Source organism: Phaethon aethereus (assembly GCF_964289735.1).
Source record: "Phaethon aethereus genome assembly, chromosome: 5".
Taxonomy (NCBI): domain Eukaryota; kingdom Metazoa; phylum Chordata; class Aves; order Phaethontiformes; family Phaethontidae; genus Phaethon; species Phaethon aethereus.
Window position 1 is genome coordinate 51,814,628 of NC_138579.1, and position 23,419 is coordinate 51,838,046.

At 36.7% G+C, this 23,419-nt stretch overlaps 1 protein-coding gene across 1 annotated transcript; it reads left to right on the forward strand.

The window, feature by feature from the left end:
- Positions 1 to 228: 228 nt before the first annotated feature.
- On the forward strand, positions 229 to 22,731 carry KMT5B (lysine methyltransferase 5B). Its single transcript, XM_081999871.1, has 9 exons — positions 229 to 1,512; positions 2,318 to 2,461; positions 12,167 to 12,332; positions 13,606 to 13,715; positions 15,617 to 15,783; positions 16,447 to 16,466; positions 16,644 to 16,780; positions 19,350 to 19,546; positions 20,908 to 22,731. Exons 1-9 carry the CDS (start codon positions 1,349 to 1,351, stop codon positions 22,371 to 22,373), a joined length of 2,571 nt encoding a protein of 856 aa, XP_081855997.1. The 5' UTR covers positions 229 to 1,348; the 3' UTR covers positions 22,374 to 22,731.
- The last annotated feature ends 688 nt before the right edge of the window (positions 22,732 to 23,419 follow it).

Here is a 23,419-nt window from a genome sequence, read left to right on the forward strand (position 1 = left end):
ATCTTTTGAGTCTTTGTAACTTAGTTACTAATCATCTGGACATAAAGATTTCTGTAGGTTTAAGTAGTTGGATCTCATAGGTGTCTAACAGAAATCCAGTATTTCGCTACCCTTTAACTGATTAAAAACAAGAACTTCAACAAAAGACATTATGTTAGTTTGTTGCCAATTTCTTCCACCAGATTGAAATGCCTGTTACATGATGCCTGTTACCTGCGGTGAGCAAAGCATTAATGCTCTTTTTTTTAATAACAGTAAAAAGAAAAGGACCACTTTATTTCATTATGAGGAATAGTAGAGAGGAGGATGAATTAAAACTGAGTAAATGAATTACTAATGCATAAATGCAATTGTAAAATAATTGTGTCAATTAGTGTTGGATTTTTTCCTGCAAGTTATAACAGAGTGAGACACAACTGTGTACAAAAGCATTAGTTGCTTTCTTATAATTATCTATACAAAAGGCATTGAGACTGCAGACCAAAACTAGCATGTGCTTTGCTGGCTATTTATGTACTGTAAAATTTCAGCTCTACTTGTGACCGCACTTACTACTGGCCCATTGAGCCAGAAGTGTTGTGACTGGGTTGTTTGGGGGTTTGTTTGTTACATGGAACAGTAAAAATAGTAGCCTGGGTCCTCTAGATCATCATTGAGGGTTTTTTGAACTCTGACTTTTAAATAAAGATTTAACCCTTTTCCCCCACCTCCATTCAAAAAATACTAGTTTTCTGGTTGGCTTTTTTTTTCTTTTTTTTTTTTTTAACTGTGTTCATCTTTACTTCTTGGAGGATGTTTGTATAATGTCATTCTTTGGTGTAGAGTTCCGAACCAGGTTACAGATTTTATTTATTAGGAAATATAATCTTAAGTGGGCGTGTATTTGAAAATACTCCACTTTTGAAATCACACAGCTGTGTGTGTTTATCCATGAGTATGTATGCCTGTATAAAGACAAAGGTCTATATGTGTGTATAGTCCAGCTCTTAAAATTGAGCTGTCCATAGCAATTTATCACCTTTAGAATTCCGCCTTTGCTTCCAGACGTGGTTGTAAATTGTAGGAGGTTAGTTCACCTGTGGATATCTGTATTCAATTCCCTGTACTAAAGCTAATTAACTGCTTGTCTGTCTGTCTTCCTAATGCAAATGCAGATTACCATCTTCCCTTCCCCCCCACCCCGTATTTTTTTCTTTTTGTTAAAATCTGTGTCTTAGAAACAGTTTCCCCATAAGTTCTAATCATTTATGTTTTGCTTCCAGTAGGAATTGGAACTGAAATTATTCATCCACTTCTCCAAGCCTTTTGAAAAGTGACTAAATGCAACTGAGTCAGATTGTCTGTGGGAATGAAGTGGCTGGGAGAATCCAAGAACATGGTGGTGAATGGCAGGAGAAGTGGAAGCAAGTCGTCTAATGACCATGTGCAGAATCAGACCAAATTGCAGCATGCAGGAAAGGAGAATCCCAAGACGGGCAAAAATGGAGTTGAGAGAAGATCAAGCAGATGTATGTACATGTTTATGCAGCTTAGTGCTGTATGTGATTCATCGATCAATTTGCAAGTCAGACTTCTGTCTTTTTTTAATTCATGAAGGAGGTCTGCATTCAGCATGTAGCTGTCATCAGAAGTATTAATTATGTTTGTATTTGTTGGATGTGTTAACTCACTGCAGGAATCTCTTCAAATCAGCTTAAAAGTTAAGTGAGAATAACTGGATGTAAATTAATTATTGGCCCTAAGTGAGAACTAGTGTGATTGAATAACATAACTTGAATTACTTGCATAACTTTTAGTGAACTCAACATTTTGAATGAAGTCACATATATCAATAGTCATTATGAAAGGGTTTTAAGGAGCATGGATTTTTGGTTTTGCTATTGATCTCGGATGAAGGACTAAATACAAATTCAGGGTAAGTCCTTTATTCAGATTTTGGGAAAATGGGGTTTGAAATTTTCATTGGTTCATCACGTTTATAGTCCAGAAAATTTAGAGGCAGGCATGACTGAACTGTGTAGTCTGGAAAGATGCTTGTAGTCGGGGAGGGAAGGAGAGGAGGAAACCAAAATTAATTAAAGACACCTGTAAAATATATTCTAAAATACTTTCTCCATTGGCTGCTACATAAATGAACAAAAGCAAGAGTGAAAAATTAACTGTGCTTCTGCTTCTTAAGATATTTTAGCATCTTCTTTAATTGCGTGGTTGTGGGTTTTTTTTGTCTCCAACCTGTGTCTGGCTGTCCCTGAGTGTAGCTGGGCTTTATAACATTCCTTAAACTGTATCTAATTTATGATCTCTTATTTGCAGGTAGCGGTGCTTCAGGATTTGAGGGTCAAAGTCGTTATGTGCCTTCCTCTGGAATGTCTGCCAAGGAACTGTGTGAAAACGATGACCTAGCAACTAGTTTGGTTCTTGATCCCTATTTAGGTTTTCAGACACACAAAATGAATACTAGGTAACTTGTCTTTATTTTTCTGGAAAAGAATAAAATCTGAGCAAAACTGTGGAAATCTCTTGCATGTTTATGAAAGCCTGAAAAAATGTCAATTTGTGAGTAGCTTCCGCCTTTGGAATGGTGTTGCATGTGAGACTGCACTTCAGAGCTCTGTAGCAGTGTGCATTTGTAACTCTATCATAGGTCTTTTTACTAGCCCTCATGTCTATTTATGCAGCAGAACAGGTTGTTAATAGACACTGTTTCCTAGCTTAAACATTTAACTAATCGTCAGTTTTAAACTGTTAGTAATTTGAAATATTTCTAAGACAGAATTTAGTGTTTGGGGACTTTCCTGTTTATTTCATGTGCCTGGGTGATTTTTTTTTTTTTCTTCTCACATGAAAGATATAGTTCCTGAGCACTTCAGTGTTGGTGTCACTTGATCTTAAGTTCTTGCAGACCAATGCTGAAGGAATGCTACTCAGTCATGTCTGTATGTATAAGGTAAATTAATGTGCACACTGGGAACTTGCTTATCAGAATCACACATGCTTCTGCACTGTTATGCACCCATCTGAATACTTCTGGTCTAAATTCATGTGGTCTTAGGGTTTAGTTGTTGTGTGTTTCTTCCTGTTTTACAGACGTATCACTGATTATAAGTATATTCTATAGATCTATATTAAGCTTTCATTTGCATACAAGATCTGCATTGCTAGCTTAATGGAGAAGCTGTATATAAATGCTAAGTTTCTAAGAACAGGAATCTTGTGCATATTATTGTACAATAATAAGAGCTGGGGTTTCCAGGCAGTGCCATCATGGGAAACAGGCTGCTCAGCTCTTCAAACTGTTGCTGTGGCTACTTCTAAAGAACAGTTTACCTGTGCAGCACTGTCATATAACTAGAGTATCGGTTAAGTAGATTTTTTTGTATGTATGTAACAAGCTGATTGCTTCAAAAATGTCTGCTAGATGAATTGGTGGTGCCATGTCACATGGTTGCTGGTATAACCTGACAGCATGAGTTGCACATGAAATTGCAGCAGTGTGGTCCTAATAACTGTAAAGACTTACTCCAAAGAGATTTTTCTTTTTTGCTGGAGAGTGCAACCATCTTTAAGACGAATGATTGAATTGTTCCAGTTCTTTCCGTGCTATTGGTTACAATAGCATATTGTGCCCAAAACAGTGTCTAGCTAGATACTCATAACAGTTCAGTTCGAAGTGTCTTTGTATTTCCAGCAGTTAATCAAGCTAAATATATACGCTCAAAAGACTTTTTAATTTTGTTGCATGGATGATGGTCTGCACGTTATGCACAGGTAGTTAATTCTTAAGCTTTTTGCTAAGGAAATGTATTCATTGTTTAATAGTTGGAGAAGCTACTTTCATAAACGTTTTCTGATGATATGTCTTCAACACCTAAAATACTTCTTTAATTACTAATTTGAATCAAAAGACTACACAAAGGCTATCATCATGTATTTCTTCCTTTCTCAGACTTGGAGGACAGATACAGGCAGCCTTCAAGGAAAATAGTTAATAAACTTGGAGCACTGTGGGAAATACTTAGGTGAGGCTTACAACTTCTACCAGAAACACATCTTCTTGCCTCTATAATAATGTCCCATTGAGAGAGTTTCTATTGTTGCAATGAATAAAGGCATCAATGTAGTACTTGTTTATCTTTTTGGTACAGTGACATTTTCTTTTTATTGTAGCTGTGTCGCTTAGATCATCTTTCTTCCATCTAGTAAGCTGTAGTCTTTCTAGAGATCCTGACATTTATTGTTACTCTATGGCTTTGAGGGAAGGCAAGGGAAAAACAGATGTGAAAAGACTAGACAGTTTTCAAAATACCAGATGCCAGTACCCAAATACATGATGTAGTAGAAATTAAGATTTACAGCTTATGTTTGAGCATCTTTGCTTCAGTGTGATGAAGTCATATTAGTTACACAGTTTCTGTATTGAGGTGTGCTTACAATAAAACAGCCGTTTATGATGGCAAGCAAATATTTCCCGTTCCCTTGGTCTGATTTGTTTGAAGACATACTGTGGAAGTGACTGTGCCAGCATTCTGTTGTGCTATTAGAAATACGTAAGAGGCTTGTATTTTTCTTAGTAGCAGCCCAGCGTAAGTTGATGACCACTTACTGGAGTTGTACTTAACCTCACCTCTGGAAGCCAAGTCTCTATTTTTGTGTGTGTAAGTGCCTTATATATAAGCACTTTCTGTACTTCATTCATTCCTTTAGTTGAAGAGTTTGTAACGACCTCTTGTTTTGCCCAGAGTATATTAATTAGAGGAAAAAAAACTCATAATATTCTAGGAAAATACCAAGAATATTGTTGTAAGGTCTTTGTTTTCCATCTTCTTTATACTGAATTAGTGATCTTATGGTAGAGTGGTGACAAGAACATGATTGTTATTTTTCTTTTTTATATTTATGGCCCCCAGAAAAAAAAAAAGTCCTGCAATTCCTGAATGCCCTCCATCTTGGGAATTGGGCTATTAGGTCTGTAAGCTGTCAAGTTAGTAATGTCTGAAAGAGCTGCAGACTAGTTCTCAAAAGATTGCAGTCAGATTCCCTGATGAGTTTATCCAGTGCTCTTCTGAAATATCATCTTTTCACCAGGGATTTGATGAACAGCATGAATGTATTTCTGGAAATGTCCTCAGTGGCTTTACCCAAAGGTAACTTTTTTTCATCTTCCTGGATTTCCAAGAGAAAGCAGGTTGTTTTCAGAGCTTCTGGCCCTCCTTACAGGCCCTGTGGTCATTCTTTCACCAAATTTGGTAGCTCTTATCTTGACAAAATAGCAGGTTAGCAGTTAACAAAAAAAAACCCCTATGATATGTTGGGAAGTATTACCATGTCAAGTATAGCTGTTTAGTATATAGCTGTATAGGATAAGAGGTTTTGTTGCTTCTTGTACAAATCCTGTTATAGCAGAGCCTTTGTCACAAAAAAAAAAAGGTATCCTAGCTGTTTAAGATTTACTTGGTCTTGCATGCCTGTCCTTTTTGTAAAGACAAAACTGATTTTTGCAAGCTATTACTTTTTGTGTTGAAGGTTATCTAACACTAGAGGTGAGAACTGACACTTGTAAAAAGCCAAGTGAATTCTTGCTTATCTTACCATCCTCTTATTTTCAGATGTTTTTCCCTAGGCTGAGTACTGAATTTTGAAGTTGCATGCCTTAATCCACTCTTTTACTATCCTGCATACAGATTTGTTAGTATTTAAATCTTAAGTCAGACTCCTGATCATACTGCTGCTGTTACCAGTCACTGTTGTTTCCTGGTTCCCTAAAACACCAGCATCATGCTAGGGAATACGGAGAGCAGTTCCGATGTCTTTTTAAGTTTGCAAGTGATTTAGGAAGTCAAATGCATTGTAGTCTGTTTTAGGAGAATCTAGGGGGTGTATCCTAACTCCATGTTGCTGCTTTCAGTGAAATTACAAACTGGTGTGGGTGATTTTGTCTGGTAACATGAGGCTAAAGGACCACGCTTTAGGAATTTCCATGTTTTCCATAGCAAACATGAAGTGTTTGGGGATGATGCCTGGGAAGCTGCTTTCTCTCAACACTGCACCAAGAGCGATTTTTGGCATCGGTGTAAACCGTTCCTGAACTTGACGGGGTATATCACTTTTGAGCAATCACCATTGGTATGTCACCATTGAGCAATAAAGACAAAAAACGCAAAGCAGTTCCATGTCACTTGCATTCTGTGCTGAATCTCTTCTGCGCTCCTTACCTCATTTCAACATAATAATTAAAGGGCTCTGTATTAATCTTGAATGGGGTTTGAAGATAGAACAAGTCATGTGGCTTCTGCTAAATAAGGTTATGTGGCTGTATAGTTCAACTGCAGTGTTGTGGCGCTATGGAGATACTGGGTTAGAGGTACACAGCTCTTATGTAGTGACACCCTGTTTCAAAATGAAGCTGTTACGTTCTTCAGACCTCAGTGTCTGTGTACTTTCCAAAAGGACTTTGTTTGACTTTTGTGTAAAATCTGCTTTCTCCTTTTTTTTTTTTAATTTTTGCTGAAAACTTAATTCAGTAAAGTCCTTTAACTTGCTCCTAGTTGTCTTCCTTCACTGTGTGTGATCGTACACAGTGATTACATTGGTACTGTTTTGTGGCTGCTGAACGTTTTGGATTTAAAAAACATCACAACCAGAACCAACCCCTCCTCACCCTCCCTCAAAAGAACAAACCACACACACCGAAATCAATATGCCCCACCTTACACTTACATAGTTTTTCTAGTTGCACCTTTAACTTCAATAAAAAGTATTCTATCTCCAAATAGATGGAGTGGCTTGCATCCAGTAGCCGTGGTAACTGCTAAATTAAATTTACCGTACGGAGTGTCAGAATAGTTATGAAGAAAAGTGTTGGGGGGTTTTTTGTGTCCTCCATGTTTGTTTATGTGCTGGTTTTGGCTTGGATAGAGTTAATTTTCTTCATAGTAGAAGATACGGACTGGCTAGCATGACTAGCTTTTAAGATACTCAAGCTATAGGGTTGGGGGGCAAAGCCAAAATGCATGTTAAGTAAATAAATAGTTTCCACTTACAATAAGTAGATGGTTTTCAACTCTTGTTGTGCTGTCTTGAATGCTTAACAGCCCTGCAGTTTTAGTTTTTGTGATGAATCTCTGGTATTAGATGAACAGTAACTGGCTGTCTTTCTGCAGCCACTTAACTAAAAGTATCATCCAGTCAAAGTGCCTATTGTTAAGAGGCTAATGGGATGCTATTCACTATTCTTGATGTTCCCTAGTCAGAAGTTAAGAAATAGGTTTAGAAGTACAACTCTTTATCATGCACTAGTATGGTATGTGAAGTTTCATACTGGATCTCTTGCAGGATCAATTGATCCTTTTTGTTCAAACTCACTGCTCTCAGTGACTGAGACTGAGCAAGGTACTGTGCTTCTGAACTTACCAGAAATTCTCCTTTAACTTCCTTTATAGGCAAGCATCTCACTGACCTTTGGCTTTATACCTTGGAGTTTCAAGATTCTTTAAGTATTCTTGAGGTAAGAGAAACTTGAGAGAGGAAAGAGCTTTGTATCCCCAAGCCATTTTCCTACATCTTCCTTATTGAGACCACCTCAGTTTGACCTTGACTGAGATAAGATCATCTTCTAGCTGATTTTGGAATTGCAATAGCCATAGCTTTTTTGGATCTTGTTTACAAGAGAAACATAAGTATTTAGCAGGGAAATGTGAAAAGTTTCTATTCTGCAGCTTGTCGGGAAGAAGGGCTATTATTATTTCTTTAAAGATACTGTGATAGTCAAGTTTTTCATTACTAGTTTACTTTTAACAACAGACTGTTTTGCACCAAACTCCATGTTCTGTGAGACCTGACACCTGAAACTGTTTGCAGGGTGGCTCAAGGAGTCTGTGCCTGTGAGCAGATTCAAACACCAGAGTGTCTTGTTCAGTTTTCATGATGGCATCGAATAAAGCTGCTGTTCATAGGAGCAAACAAGAAGTCTGGATAAACAATTGTGGCTTTAATTGACTCTCTGTTTAGAGACTGGGTTGTCTGGTTGGTTTTGTTGGTTTTCTTGTGCTCTTTCTATTTCTCTTCTTTGAACTAGTCTCCTATTTTACTGACACTTAAAAGCCATTTTTTTGACTCAGTTTATGTACATACATTTAGCTGTGTGGTCTTTTCAGGCTCTCTTCATGGTGGTGCTCAAAAACAGTTATGTAGACTCTTCCAACAGATGCTTAGATTTTTTTTTTTAACATTGTGTGTAAATGAGGAAGCCCTGTAACACCAAAATGATAGTATTTAGGTTGTTCCTCAAAACCTTTTGGCTTTTTGGTAGGTAGTGCTGGGAAAGACAAATAAACTGCTATTTCATGATACTCCTAGAAGTGGTGAAGTGTCCATCAGCAGACCCTCAAATTCTTAAGGACCACTTGATTTCTAGGCTTTTTTGACATATTGGCTGCTTCAGTGTCTCAAATCAGAAGGTACCTTTTAAAGTATATATGGAGATACACCTGTGAAAGTACCGAAGCTTTCATGAGTCTGCGTTGTAGTATTCTGGATTAGCACAAAAACTTACATGCCCTCAGTGCAGTTTACATGTGCTGTTGAGCTGTGAACAGCTCACTAACTCAGGCTCAGGGTGCAAAGTGTCATTCTGTTTCACTGATTTGTGAACCCTTGAAGTGAAATGCTATACATCATGATGTTGGTTTCCAGCATCTTTCCCTGTACTTGTGGACACATCTTGCCTGTTTGGATTCGTGTTTGTCTTTTCTCATTATCTCTTGTCACCATGTAAAAAATATCAGTACAATGTTTTGACAGAAGTGCTGCAGGAGGTCCTAGGTATTAATTTTTGAACCCTTGGGTGCTGAGTGTAGTGTTCTTCAAAAAACGCAGTTCCTGTTTCGAATGGCTGGCGCTCAGCTAACCTTTTAATGTTCTGGGGTTTTTACAATCTCTTCACCCCCTTCCTGTTTCCAATTTTCTTTTTGGCCTTTTCAAGACCTGAGCATACACTAACTATTCTACTTCTCAGAAATTACATTACATGAGTTTCTGCTAGACATTTAAAGGAATTCCACCAGCAGTGTGGAATGCCTGGGACGACCCATAGGAGCACCTGGTGAATGTGATCCATGGAGGTATGTGGGTGACTTTTAAAGGGTTGGGGCAGTTGTCAGGTAGACATCTAGTCAGCCCCTGAGAATGGTATGTTATGAAAGATCTGAAATATGAGTATCACTTTGGGGCTATAAGATGTACTTCTAATTGCTAGAAAATGTAGGGTGTTGATTCTTTTTCTGTAGGTCTTGTGAGCCACGGTTTAAGCTTAGCATCTGCCCTGGGTTGTTTGTTTTGGGGTTTTTTTTTTCCCCCGCTGGTGGTTGAGTTGGGATACTGCTTTCTTTAGCTAGCCTAGACCAACCTTCTTCTTGATGGTAAACGAGTATGATTATGTCTATTAGCACATACATTGCCTGTCTCAGGTGCAGTTTTGAATGTGATGTGTTTTCCTCCTGTAGCAAAAAAAAATGGTGCATTTCAACATACAACATAAAATGTAAGGGAGAGGGCAATCATTCGTTGAGCCCAGCAAGAAAAGACATGACTTACAGCTAATATCAGTCTTCAGCTCTGTGGCTTTTCCTCCTGTAATGCTTGCAGATAAAGATATAAACAAAATGCTGATCTGTCGTGTTTGTGCGTGTTGGTGTGCTTTGTGCTTCTCATGATGTACGTACGGTTGGGTCCTTGTTGGGAAAACTGTTTCTGATTGAAACTGAAAATGAGAGCAAGTCCTATGCTGAAACTAGTCAGGTTCAGTTCAGGCTATATTGTGTCAAATTCCCGTAATGTCTGAGGAAGCTCTATAAGTTATGATTATCAGATCTAGGAGAAGTCTTTTTGTTTTTAGGAGAACTGGGAGATACTCTTGTATATTTCTGGCAAGTCAAGGGAGACTTTGCTGTGCTACAGAGCAAAGATAATAATAATCATCTGTGGTCTGAAGGGAGTTTTCTTCTATGATGAGGTCTCAGCAGCTGTTTAGGCAGTTAGCTTTTTGGGGAGATGGGATAAGTATATTCCTTAATAAAGAGCTTTATTTGAAACTTACTGGCACGGTATGTATTACAATTCTAAGTGGGCATCTGTTTCTTGACTGACTCTTGCTATCTTGTTAGATGTTATCCCAGCCAGAAGAAAACTTGCCTAATGACTTGTTAGAACTACTTACTGTATTTTCTTCTGTGAAAGATCACAGGTTTATGCTGATAATTTTGCCGTATTCAAAAAAATATAAAAGATTGCTTAGTCATTATATTACAGGGAAGTGTTTCAGATGGAGAATGCAGAGACGATCTGTAAAAGCAGTAGCATGGAACTCCGATAAGCTGCACTGCTGCTTGAAGTGATACTGCTGTTAGGAGGCTTTTATTGTATCAGGAGCAAAAATACAGCATTTTACTTCTAATGAAGGAAATTGAATCCTCATCATTATTATTTCTGAATAAACTCTTCCTATTTTACAAGGTGAAATAAAATTGGGATGTGCAATGTTTAAGGTATTTTGTTTCCTTCATACAAGCTGCATAGAAGCACCAAATCTTATTTGTTCATCTGAAAAGAAGTTACTTGCAACATTCAACGTTATGAGATGAGGATAAGTGAAGTGATACAGTAATTTAAAAAACAGGTTATCAGTGAGGGAGGTGATGAGGTTTCCTTCTACCAACTTCAAGAATTTATTTCCCCTTGTTTACTTTTGTCATCAAATACAAACTTCGTTTGGTAAGCAAGAGGAAATAAAATCAGCATGGTAACACACTTCAAGCAACAAGTAGTGGGACTTAGACTTATGGTTTTAATCAAAATCTTTTAGCTTTTTTAATACTTTTGTCATATGCTGTGCAAGCAAAAGGTGTGACTTGTAAAAGTTGCTGCAGAAAACTTTTTCTTGAAAATTTTTCTCTTTGTGAGTAGTCCCCTGGGGTGTGTTACACACTTAGAAGTGCACACACCCCACCTCTGCCCCAAAGCAGAGCGTATGTGCTCAATCGAAGGCAATTTACAGAGATTTGATATAATCTCTAATTAAGTTCTGCTTTCTCTTGACGGTTTTGCAGTGCAGAAATGGATCTCCTTCTTCTTGCAGTCAAATAGGGTTTTTTTCTGTAACCAGTTTTCTCCTGTTGAAGATACGGAAGACAGGGGTTTTTTTCTTAAATCTCAAGCTTTGGGAAGAAGGCAGAATTCTCTGCTAATGTACAGGTGTTTATTTTCATATTTTATCTAGATTTTCAGATACCTGTTTCCTGCAGCCAGTATTTTGGGGAAAAATTCTTAGGATCACACTAACTTGTGGAACTTCAGTCCTCCACAGATTTAGTATCTATGCTGTGTGTTACTATTCATAGATCTTTCTTGTGTAGTCATTAAGAGGTGTGTTTTGTATGAATGCTAATGTCAAGTTTGTAATCTATGTAAGCCCATATAGTAAATTTGTCAATATAATAAAGCTTTGGGTTGGGAAGAAGTTGATTTGAAATCACCCTTCAAGACAGTTGCGCATTTTTTCTGTTTTGAGATTTCTTATTCAGTCTTATTGTTTGCTCCCTATTTAAAAAGTTTAGTGTAGTACGTGAGGTTGTAGAAAGCTTAAATTTAAAATCAGGTATACACACACACACCCCCAACCCAGATACAAAAGCCAGAACTCTGCCTAGATCCCTTGATACCAGTGTTAACTAGGAAAGTTACAGCATCTGGTTTATTTGCTGGGATTTTTTTTGTACATGCACTTTTAATGATAGTAAACTTATTAGGAAAGTAAGGACAGTAGCACTTTTATTATGCTAGTTCTTTAGGTCCTTTGTTCCAAATGATAGGTGTTGAAAACAGTGCAATATTACTCTGTGTGGGTTGATTGGTTATCAGAGATTTGTTTTATAAATAAATTGTACTTCTCAGCAGAATGCCATGTTTTAATGTTCCAAGTAGTACGCTTGGCTTTACCTCTACCATTACCTCAGGAAATGAGGGCCTGTGATTTGCATACATAATGGACAGTTCCTTTATGCTAGGAGTTAAATATTTATATGGCCAGCAAAAGTACACTGCTGCGAGTAACTGTGAGGAATAATTCAGCATGAGCAACAGTGGACTGGAATAGCCTTATTCTTTATTTCAGATTTCGACCTATTAAAGGAAGGCAAGAAGAACTTAAAGAGGTGATTGAACGCTTCAAGAAAGATGAGCACTTAGAAAAAGCCTTCAAGTCCTTGACGTCAGGTGACTGGGCCCGGCACTATTTTCTTAACAAGAACAAAATGCAGGAAAGGTTGTTCAAGGAACATGTAGGTGTATTTGTAATTAATGCGCTTTTTCAGATGGTTGAAAGTCTAAGAAAATGTAAAAAATTCTTAGGAATGTGGCAGTAATAAAGGAAAGTAATCTACTGCTCTCTTACTTACATGTTATTTGGTTGCTTTTTGACAGCAATTCCTTTGTTTTTTAAAACCCAGCTAGCTTCCCCCCCTGCTTTTTTTTAACTTACCTTACCATTGCCTTTTATTTAATAGACATGTAGAAAGGAAAACACATCTACTTCCTTTGCTGTTGGCTTAAGTCATAAGCAGAAGAGAGAAGAGCTATGTCCAGGAGGCAACAGTTTTGAGGACCTCTTCAAAAGGGTTCCCTTCCCCATCCGCTGCCTTTTTTTGTTTGTTCTATGTAGGGTGGGGTATTTTTTTCACTTACAGCTATTGTAAATCAAATGGTGTGACAAAGAAAGGTAAAGGAAAAGGGAGAGGCCTTGCTACCTCAAAATACCTCAGTTGTTTTGGGTATAGGGACTTTATGTGGGAGTGCTATTCCTCTTTTTCCGCTTCCCATACCCCAAATCCGTTTTGTATGTAGCATAACAGTTGTTGACTGTCAAAGTTGCAAGGAAATCATGGGTTTGTTTTTTTAAAGTAAAAAAAAAATACTAACTCCTTCAAGAGTGAATGCATTGTTTTCAGATACAACCAAAAGGAATTTGGCCTACTTTAAAGTGCATTAAATCTAGTAGTATAGAAAAAAGTAGTCAGCAAATTCTGCTTTCACAAAGTGTTTTTTATGTAATACAGCTGCACTTTAATTAAAAAATTTGATCCAGCAATCCCTGAATTCAGTATCTAGACTAGTCATGGGAGTAGTATCTTTTATAGAACTGGAAAGAAAAAATTGGATCCTGTAGATTGTTAGGTTTTGGTGGTTCTTAAAGATCTGAGAAGAATTCTTGAGTGCAACTACTCAGTGACTTAATGAAAATCGATAATTTTTTTCTTAGGGTGACCCAATTTTATACCATTCAAGGTGTCTTTAATGTTTTAAAAATCTTTGGATAGTCACATTAACCCATGTGGGGATTGCTGCAAGTCACTTTGAAGAAATAAGATTAACATAATGTTTCTAGGTAAAATTTGTAAACAGAAATGTATTTCAGCAAACAACATCCCATTGCGGTATTCATTTTTTTGTGTGGGGTTTTTTGTGCAGTTCACTGACTTTCATTATTTTTATGTAAAGTTCCTCACTGCTTTTGTTTTGATTGTAACAGAAAAGTACTGTTTTCTTTCATTGCAGGTATTTATTTATTTACGAATGTTTGCAACTGACAGTGGGTTTGAGATACTGCCTTGTAATCGGTATTCTTCTGAGCAAAATGGAGCCAAAATTGTTGCAACAAAAGAATGGTAAGAAATATAGTTTACTGTTGCATTCTATTTCTGTCAATTATTTTGAAAGATTCTAAAAAAATATATTAAAAAATATGATTTAGAATTAAAACTGCAACCGGTGAAATACAAAGTTTTCTGGTTTTACTTATAAACTAAATTTTGTGTCTGTTTTTGCGAAGTACTTACCACATAATACATGCATCTGTAAGACATTCCTTTACGTATTTGGACATAGCCATACAGTCTTCAGTATCTTGTTTTCAGTCAGATAATTATTTTCTTCTAGTCATGAGTTGTTGGCCTCCCGTGAGAAACATGACCATGTCAAGACTCACGTTATGCTGGATTTGTTACACAACAAATAATTGTGGGGGAAATGAGTTTTTACGTTTGTGAAACTGAGGGGTGTTATTTGCATATTTTGATTGTGCAAGATAAATCTCTCCTGGAAACACAAAGTTGGAACCCCAGAGTATTTTCCCCATCTCATTTTGGCACTTCTCAGCTTCATTATAAGCATGTCCATGGCAGCACCAGCAGATCCCTGGATTAATTCAGATTTTAAAGTAAATTTTCCCCTTCCTTCCTCCTAATTTATATGTGTTTTGCTTTGTGACAGTACGTACTCATAACAGCGCATGTGAGATGATGATATGCTGTTATGTGTGAGCTAGGATTGAGTGGCTAGACATTACACTGACAGTGTACCAAGTAAGCATGCTGTTAGTCTGGGGCTGCAGCCTCAACGTGTGGGAGAGTAAGCATTAAGAAGGCTGAGGCCAGTTTCTAGCTCTTCATGACTGTAGCTGGAAGTTCACAATCATGATATAATCATTATTTTTTGGGCTGGGTTTTTTTTTCAGTTTGAATCCTCCCATTGGCTGATTCTTTGGGGTGGAAGCTTTGTATTTATGTGCGTTGAAAAGGAATTAACTTTTCGTGCTCAAAATCTTGAGTGACCTGAGAGAGAGCGAGTGAGAAAGGGCTGCTTCTTAACCTTGCCAATATCTGGAAAACCATTCAGATTCAAAACTGATAGTTCTCGGCACTCTATAAAAGTAGAACTTTGCACTTACAAGGCTTGGTTTCTAGTTTGTGTCCTTCATGTATATTTAGTATCTCCATATTCATCTGTGTCAGAGTAATCTGGCCAAAATTTGGAACGGCCACGATAAAGAGCAGTGGAAACAATGCCCTTGCAAGATAATGGAAATGGTGTGCTTCTTCCTAGGCTGAGTATTCAGTGCCTCTGATACACTGTATTTATGACGACAGACTGACTGTCTGTACATGAAGGCATCATAATTTTGCTTGGTTTTGTTGGAGCCCCTCCCGACAATGGTCTTTTTCAAGGACTAGCTTGATGCTGAAGAACTACTCATACGAGAGGAAAACATCTTGTGTGAATTATGGCCTTTTTGAGTCAATACTGGGCCTTTTTTAAGAAGCCGTGGAGTTGTAAGCATCTTTACTCTGCAGTGTTTTCCTTGCCAAAGGAAGAAGTATAGGAAATGCAAACAAGAGCAGCTGGAGGAAGTCAAAATATCTTAAGTGCGGATGGGGAGGGAGTGTGCACAAATGAAAAAAGTCTTGCTTTTGATTTTAACAACTGTAGAAGCTGAAATAATCAACTCTTGGAATTTCTTGCTTGCAGTCTCAGGAAATTTTTAGAAACAATAGTGGTAATGTCTGTCAGAATTTATGTAATTGATTCTATATAGTAGCATAAAGACATTTATTTCGTGTCTGATAAAAAGTCTATTTAGCCTAATATCCTGTCTCTAACTTAAAACGTGATGTTTATAGGGGTTGAAAAATGGTTTAAAAAACAATTCTTGTTATTGACAACTTTTTGCGAAATTACTTTGTAATTTTGGCATATGTAGTCTTATTTCTGCTACTCTCTTTACACTAAGGAAACGAAATGATAAAATTGAATTACTTGTGGGCTGTATTGCTGAACTATCAGAAATGGAAGAAAATATGCTGCTGAGACATGGGGAAAATGACTTCAGTGTCATGTATTCCACACGGAAAAACTGTGCACAGCTGTGGCTTGGTCCTGCTGCATTTATCAATCATGGTGAGTAGTAAGTATAGGAAGCATGTTAAAGTACATAAACAGTTCTACTTGGAAGTGGTGTTATATGTGAGCTGAACAGCACCGGACCTTAGAGAAAATGTCCGAATCTGGCATACTGGATTACTGTAGGACAAAATCCTGTTGGGATTTTCCCAGATCAGAGCTGATCAACTGTGAACTGGGAAACTCATAGAAGGCTCTAGGAGGTGATGCCTTGTTCCTTCACAGAGATATTGGAACTGGCAACTAAATTAGTGAAGTATAAATTGGGTTACCTTGAATTCTTTGTGAACTTAGTCAACAGTAACGTATTTCTTAGGTGAATTTCTTATGCCCTCTTTAACCTTTTGCACAGAAGCTTAACTGATTCTGTTGCCTTTGTATGCTGAAGGAAAAGCAGGTAGGATTTAAGATAAATCCTATTACCTTAAAGAGGAGGGAAACTGAGCGTCTGTGATAGCATAGGGAAGAGCTCAGAAATCTATATCAAAATAGATATCTTTTGATGTGTAGCTTTGTGCAATACTAACATAACTCCCAGTATTTAGTTGAGATTCTACAGTTACTGAAGTCAGAGTGAATCCTTACTTTAGATATCTACAACTATTCATGTTTCAGGTCTTATCAACAGTTAATTGACTTTATCTTTTGGACCTTTTTCAGATTGCAGACCTAACTGTAAGGTAAGCAAGAAATTAAAAGTAAATAAATAAAGCACCCCACACTTTTTTTTTTTCCTTTGTCCCTGCACCTTTTCCTCCCCAACTGTTTTACTTTTTTTTTTTTTCCCTCTTGTTCAGATACTGTTCAAACGTAATCATTAACCCTGCCCCCCGCCTTCCTGTTGTCTCCTTCCCCAGTTTGTATCAACGGGCAGAGATACAGCATGTGTGAAAGCCCTAAGAGATATTGAACCTGGAGAAGAAATCTCTTGTTACTATGGAGATGGGTTTTTTGGAGAAAATAATGAATACTGCGAATGTTACACCTGTGAAAGGTATGCCTTGATGTAAATAAGTTTCAGATGGAATTGGGCATATTCAAGGTATATTTTGTGAAACTGAAGGTCCTTGATTATAACTCAGACTTTTGGATGCATTATAATTGCTTCCTAGCTATTTGTTGTAATGATCTTTTTATGTTGTTACTGAATGGTCATGTTTCCTGAGAGCTCTTGCATTCTGTTTATCTTTTGATTCTCTGTTCTGGAGATAGCCCAAAATGAGAATAACAAAAAAGAAGTGTAGAGCCTGAAAAATGTTTGTACTGAATAAACTAGAATTGGAAGGAAAAGCAGTCATAGCTGCTACAAGACTATTAGCAAGTCCCAACTTTTGCTCTTTTTTGCACTAGAAAAAGCAAATTTCATTAATGTTTTCTATGTTGACCTGAAGGTCTCTTCTGCTGGGAATGGGCAAGGTAGTTTCCACCCTATGTTATTAGAACTTGGGGGTTTGTGTATATTTAAAGATCTACTGATTTAGACAGTGCTTGCCTATCTCTGTCCATCACACAATAGCAGCAAAGTTGTTACATTTGTCTTTCACCTGTGTTGTCTCAACCTAGTTTCTTCACAAAATCAGTTGAAAGAATTTCATAGTTGGTTTTTGCTGTACTGTGAGCATGGAGGCTCAACATCATTTGTGAGAGTTTCACCTGGTTCCAAGAGGAAATACACAGAAACTGCAACAGTTCTGTTACTGTTTTATCTAACTGTAGAGAGAAAAAAACCCTATAAAGGACAAAATATTAATCATATTGAGAAATAGCCTAGTGCACTTACCTTTAAATAGTTCAATAATCCTACCTTAATTTTAGTAGCTAGTTATGTCACTAACAGTTCTTGCAATTCAAGGGAGAACCGTCTGGTGTGGACCTCCAAGCTCAGATGATGTTGGTAGATCATCACAAGTGAAGGGTACAGTCTCAGACTTCATCTGGAGAGCTGCTAGTAAAAATGTACTTCAGTCCTGGGAGCTTTTTGGTATTGAATAAATGGGCACCATGATTATTCTTTCCTTGTTACTTGGATTGGTGTGTTTCTTTTTGCTCAAGTTCCTTTGATTGTTGATTTTAATGTAATACAGACATACTTTCAGGACAAACAAAGTTTATGTGTCTGAACATTTTTACTAACTTGTCATTTTCGTATTTTAAGTACATGAAAATGCTACCAAAAAAGCTAATTAAAGCTAATGTTTGGGTAATTCTAACATTAGGAATCTGCTTTTTAGTCACAAGGCTGTGTTACAGTGATTAAATATGAGAGATTTGAATTTAGGGGAGTTGAGCAAGGAAAAACGAGTCCTTACCAACACTGATGAGGCAACTGTCGCTATGTACACCACAAAAAAAAAAATCTTTAAGTGACTCAGTTTTGACTATGCTGTAGATTGTGTTCATTTGTAATGTTAAAATGCTAGACTTTTAAGAATATGTGAGGTACGTTTGGGAGCTCTGGGAAGGTTGGGACTGTACAATTTTTTTTTTCAACCCTCCAAAAATCATCACCAAGAAAATTTACATATCTTTACATGTGTGCATGTACTGTTTTTAGGTGAGCCTGCTGTTCATGCAGGCTGAGACAACTGGGCACCAAAGACGACGTGTCAGAAGACAGTTGTGGTTGTTCATAGCACCATTACTTTCTGACCTGAATTAGCTGTTTCTTGTGCCAAGTTCAGTCTAGTATCTTAAGCTGCCTGTAATTTGCAGAATTCAAAATAATACTGAAAGAAATGTTCCATATCAAGCAAATACCAGTTAATTTGAGAACAAGTGTTGTGTCTGCATAATAATTAACCTTGTGGAGCTTGAGATCCTGTCTGATCTTTTTAGTGCACTTTTGGTTAAGTTTTGTAGATTTTCTTCCAGTACAACAGACTGGAATCCAAACTGAAATTGTCTTCAGTAATTCTGCAAAGTGCAAGCGTACTGGATTATTAAAGAGTATCAAAGGAATCCTAGTAGTAGTGGTTGAAGTGCAAGTACAGGAATTCTTAATCTTCATCCTTTTCTGTGATTACCTTAAAAGAAAAAGAAAAAAAAGTTCCAGGTTTGTTCAGCTGTTTCATTTTCATGGTAAAGACATTCTGGAGTCTTTCAGTTATGAAGGAACACAGAACTATGTGATAATTTTATTACTTTTTCAACTCTTGCTGATGCAGTAACAAGCATTGTAACTGAAGCTGGCATTTTTAATTAGCCTGATGTGATTAGGAAAAATTAAGTTGTTATCTAAGATAATATATAGTATTTTGAACTACCATATTTCATTTTTCACCTGTATAATTTGACTATGAAATGATACTAAAATAGACATAAAGCAAGGGAAACATACTTTTGCAATTTTTGTTCTTGCAAGAAATGAATGGAAGGTTTTTCTGCACATCTTATTAAATAAGTATATAGATATCTTATTAAAACAGCTCATAGAATGCTAATAAATTCAGTGGTTATTGGTATTGTTTATCCAAATATACCTGGGATTCAAACTATTGTATATGAAACAAAGTTATACATTTACATTAATAGTTAATACATTGTGTCCTCATTTTTCTTTGTAGACGTGGAACTGGTGCTTTTAAATCAAGAGTGGGATTGCCAGCACCTACTCCTGTGATTAATAGTAAATATGGACTGAGAGAAACAGATAAACGATTGAACAGACTTAAAAAAATGGGTGACAGCAGTAAAAATTCAGACAGCCAGTCTGTCAGCTCTAACACTGATGCTGATACCACTCAGGAAAAAGCTAATGCAAGTAAGTAAGGGGAAAAGCTTCAAGTGCAGGATTAAAGGTTTCATAAAAACATGAAAAACTTTCACTGTGATGGCATTCCTCTCGTATTGTTCAGATGCATCTCAGAAACTGGTCTTTAGAACTGTAATTTATTCAGGAATCTGAAGGCAATTTAAAAAGCAAATTCACAGTTTTCCTTAAGTGTTTCAAGATCAATAGGTGGTATGTTCTTGTTTTGTTTTATTTATATCAAAAGCAAATAGTTAGTGTCATATTTCTAAACATGTCAGTTAAAGTTCTGTCAACAATCTGTGTATTTCAAAATACAGTAAACTATCACATGCAGTAGTATGGTTTAGGAAAGAACTTACATAGTTTGAGTTATCTACATTTTGTAGGAAAAACGTTTTTAAATAAATACTCTTAGTAGAGATTATTAAACAAATAGTCATTTCCTTTAGAGATCCTTTAAATTGGGCAGCTATTCCCTCTCCACATCCAGGACTGATAGTTCAGGTACCTATTCTGAAGTGAAAGTGCACAGTTAGTAATCTCAGAAGAAATTGGAAGGGATTTTTGTTTGTGATGCTCTTGAGAGACTTCTCTTCATGGAGTAGTGAGTATCATTTATTTACTTCCCTCCCCCTCCCCCCCTTCCTTACTCCCTCCCCCTCCCTCCCCCCCCCGTTATAGTCAAAATATAAATAACTTAAACTTTGACGTAACTAGCAAACAGGTTTGGAGCCACATAAAATATTACGGTTCCATCCGGCTCCTGTCTGCTGCTGTGATATTTTTTTTAAAAAAAGGAGGAAAAAAAAAAAAAACAAAAAACCCAAAACCCTTCCCAAAACCCTCTTATGATCTCTAATTACAAAGCTCTAGAGTTGCAGTTTTGCTGGGGCAGACACAACTCCTTTGCTTACAACAGTAGGTGACAGACAACTGGATACCTGAAACTGAAACCATGACAGTAGTTAAGGTTTTTGGGTTTTTTTCCTCCCCTTGTAGGAAAAAATTTTGGGATTAATGCTAGAGCATGCTGATCCTCAGATTTTGCTGGAATAATACTCAGTGAAAACTGCATAATGTGGGATGGATTTTTAAAAAAAAATCGGTAGAAGAAGAAATTCAGAAAAACAAAACTTGCTATATTGGGGGCAGTGAGGGAAGTGTACCTGGGATTTAGGTGTGCTCTTGACTTGTTTGACAATTCCTTTCATGTCTGAGTTGCAAGTTAAGTAGTCTCACTCTTTACTGTGTACTGTCTAGCCTGTTTCACAGGTTTTGATGAAGTGTTTAAAATAAATAAATACAGTATTTGGGAGTGAGAAACTCAGGATAAAGCAGTGTCATAACAAAACCACTTTTTTCTTTTGTAGCTAACAGAAAATCTTCAATTGGTGTAAAAAAGAACAGCAAAAACAGAACATTAACAAGACAGGCTATATCGAGAATTCCAGCATCATCAAATTCTACCTCATCTAAACTAACTCATATAAATAATTCCAGGGTACCAAAGAGACTGAAAAAGCCTGCAAAGCCTTTACTTTCAAAGATAAAGTTGAGAAATCAGTGCAAAAGGCCAGAGCAAAAGAATGCTTCTAGAAAGCTCGAAATGGGAAATTTAGTTCTCAAAGAGCCTAAAGTAGTTTTGTATAAAAACTTGCCCATTAAAAAAGATAAAGAACTGGAGGGACCAGTCAAAGTTTCAGTCTCTAGTGGATGCTTAACAAGGCATGCAGCAAGAGAACACAAACTGAATTCTGTGAAAGGTGCTCATGAGCATGGTGGTACACCACCCTGCACATACATAACAAGGAGGTCAATGAGAACACGGATGAATTTAAAGGAGACCTCTGACATAAAGCTTGAACCAAATACGTTGGATAGCTATAAGAATGATTTGACTGGAGCGCAATCGGACATTTTAGAGCAGCAGTCTCATGTGATAAATGAAAATGACGTGGCTTATGGACCATCGCCTAAAGGGGAGATTAGGTGCCAGAAAAATGATGCAGGCATGTCAAAAAAGAAATCTCGACAAGGAAAACTCGTGAAACCATCTGCAAAAACAGAAGAAACTGATACGCACAATACACCTGTGAAAGATGAAGTACCAGATTTGATTAGTTCTCATTCAGAACTTGGAGAGAGGAATAATGTGGTGGACATGCCTGTTGGCTATAAAGACTGTATCCCTGGATCTGGTGGCTGCTCTGTTGTAACATCTGACAATTTAAAAGCAAAAGACAGCTTTAGAACTGCAAAAAGTAAAAAGAAAAGACGAATCACAAGGTATGATGCACAACTTATCCTTGAAAATAGCTCTGGGATCCCTAAACTGACTCTTCGTAGACGCCATGATAGTAGTAGCAAGGCAAATGACCAAGAAAGTGATGGAATGAATTCTTCGAAAATAAGTATCAAATTAAGTAAAGACCATGAAAAAGATAATAATTTATATGTAGCAAAGCTAAATAATGGGTTTAACTCAGGATCAGGCAATAGTTCAACAAAATTAAAAATACAGCTTAAACGAGAGGAGGAAAACAGAGGGATGTACCCTGATGACCTTCATGAAAATGGTGTGTGTTGTAGTGAAACTCTCTCCCTTTTGGAGTCAAGAATGGAAGTAGATGATTATGGTCACTATGAAGAAGAAACAGCAGATGAATCTTCATCAGAAGAGGACGACGAAGAGGAAGATGACTATGATGATGAATTTGATGACTTTATTCCTCTTCCTCCAGCAAAGAGATTAAGGCTTATTGTTGGCAAGGATTCAATAGATATTGATATTTCTTCCAGGAGGAGAGAAGATCAGTCTTTAAGGCTCAATGCATAAGCTTATAGGTCTTAAACTGACCTGGATGTAATTTTTAAAAAAAAATAATTAAAAAATGAAAAAAACCCACCCCACAACAACAACAAAAACCAACAAAAATTCCATTTTATTATTCCTCAACTGAAGAACTTTCTGAAAGACTTAGTGGCAGCACTTCTTTATTGTTTATTCACCTATCAACATAATATTGTAGAAAGTGTACAGCATACTGACTCTTCTTAAGTCTGATTTGTGCAGATTTTTATTGTACTTTTTAATAGCCTTCTTATGTGCAATTCTGAGTTAGAGGTAATGCTCTGTTGTAAAATAAAGGCTCAAGCAAAGTTATGAAATTGCATCAAATCTTTCCATGCAGGACAATGAGAATACAGTGTGGCTACATAATTATTTTTTCAGTAAGAGCATTAGTTTGCTCTTATGATATTTGACTAAACAATTTTAAAAATCATAGTAGCAGCATATTAAGGTTTTCTAGTATATGTTAATATCACCAGCAATGATCTACAGCTTTTTTGATTTATTTGCTAGATGTTTTTTTTCCCCTCCCTTGGAGTTCGTCAGTTTTAACACTGTATGCTGTCCCAGACGTACTGTTTGTGGCCTTTGTTATAGTAGCAAACTGTTGGTTGGAAGTCAAATTGATTTCTTTTAAAAAAGAGAAAAAAAACCCATGAAAAGGTGTTGACAATTTGCTGATTTTTTAGTACATTATATGTACAAGGGTAGCAGTATGCAGATTAAAAGTTTGGATATGGTGTATTTATTGCTTGTTATGTAAATTAAACACCCTGTATTTAACACTTTTCAATACTTTTAGATAAAATTGTTCTTTGCAAGAATGATTGGTGCTTATTTTTTCAAGAATTTGCTGTGAAATAATGTGATTACAACGGGCAACATTTATCCAATGAACTGCAGCTATCCTAAATTGGTTCTTCATATTTTTCTGTTGCACTTGTAAAATGCTACAAGGAATTTAAAGAAAATCTATTCACTTTAACTTATGATAGTTTTATGAAATTAAAAACAACTAAGTCACAGCTTTT

Bases quoted from the DNA above. Each gene is read 5' to 3' on its own strand.
- KMT5B (XM_081999871.1), top strand. From the start codon at position 1,349: ATGAAGTGGCTGGGAGAATCCAAGAACATGGTGGTGAATGGCAGGAGA. The intron at 12,333-13,605 runs GTAGGTGTATTT...CTTTCATTGCAG, and splicing joins AAAGGTTGTTCAAGGAACAT to GTATTTATTTATTTACGAAT. The intron at 15,784-16,446 runs GTGAGTAGTAAG...GACCTTTTTCAG, and splicing joins TGCTGCATTTATCAATCATG to ATTGCAGACCTAACTGTAAG.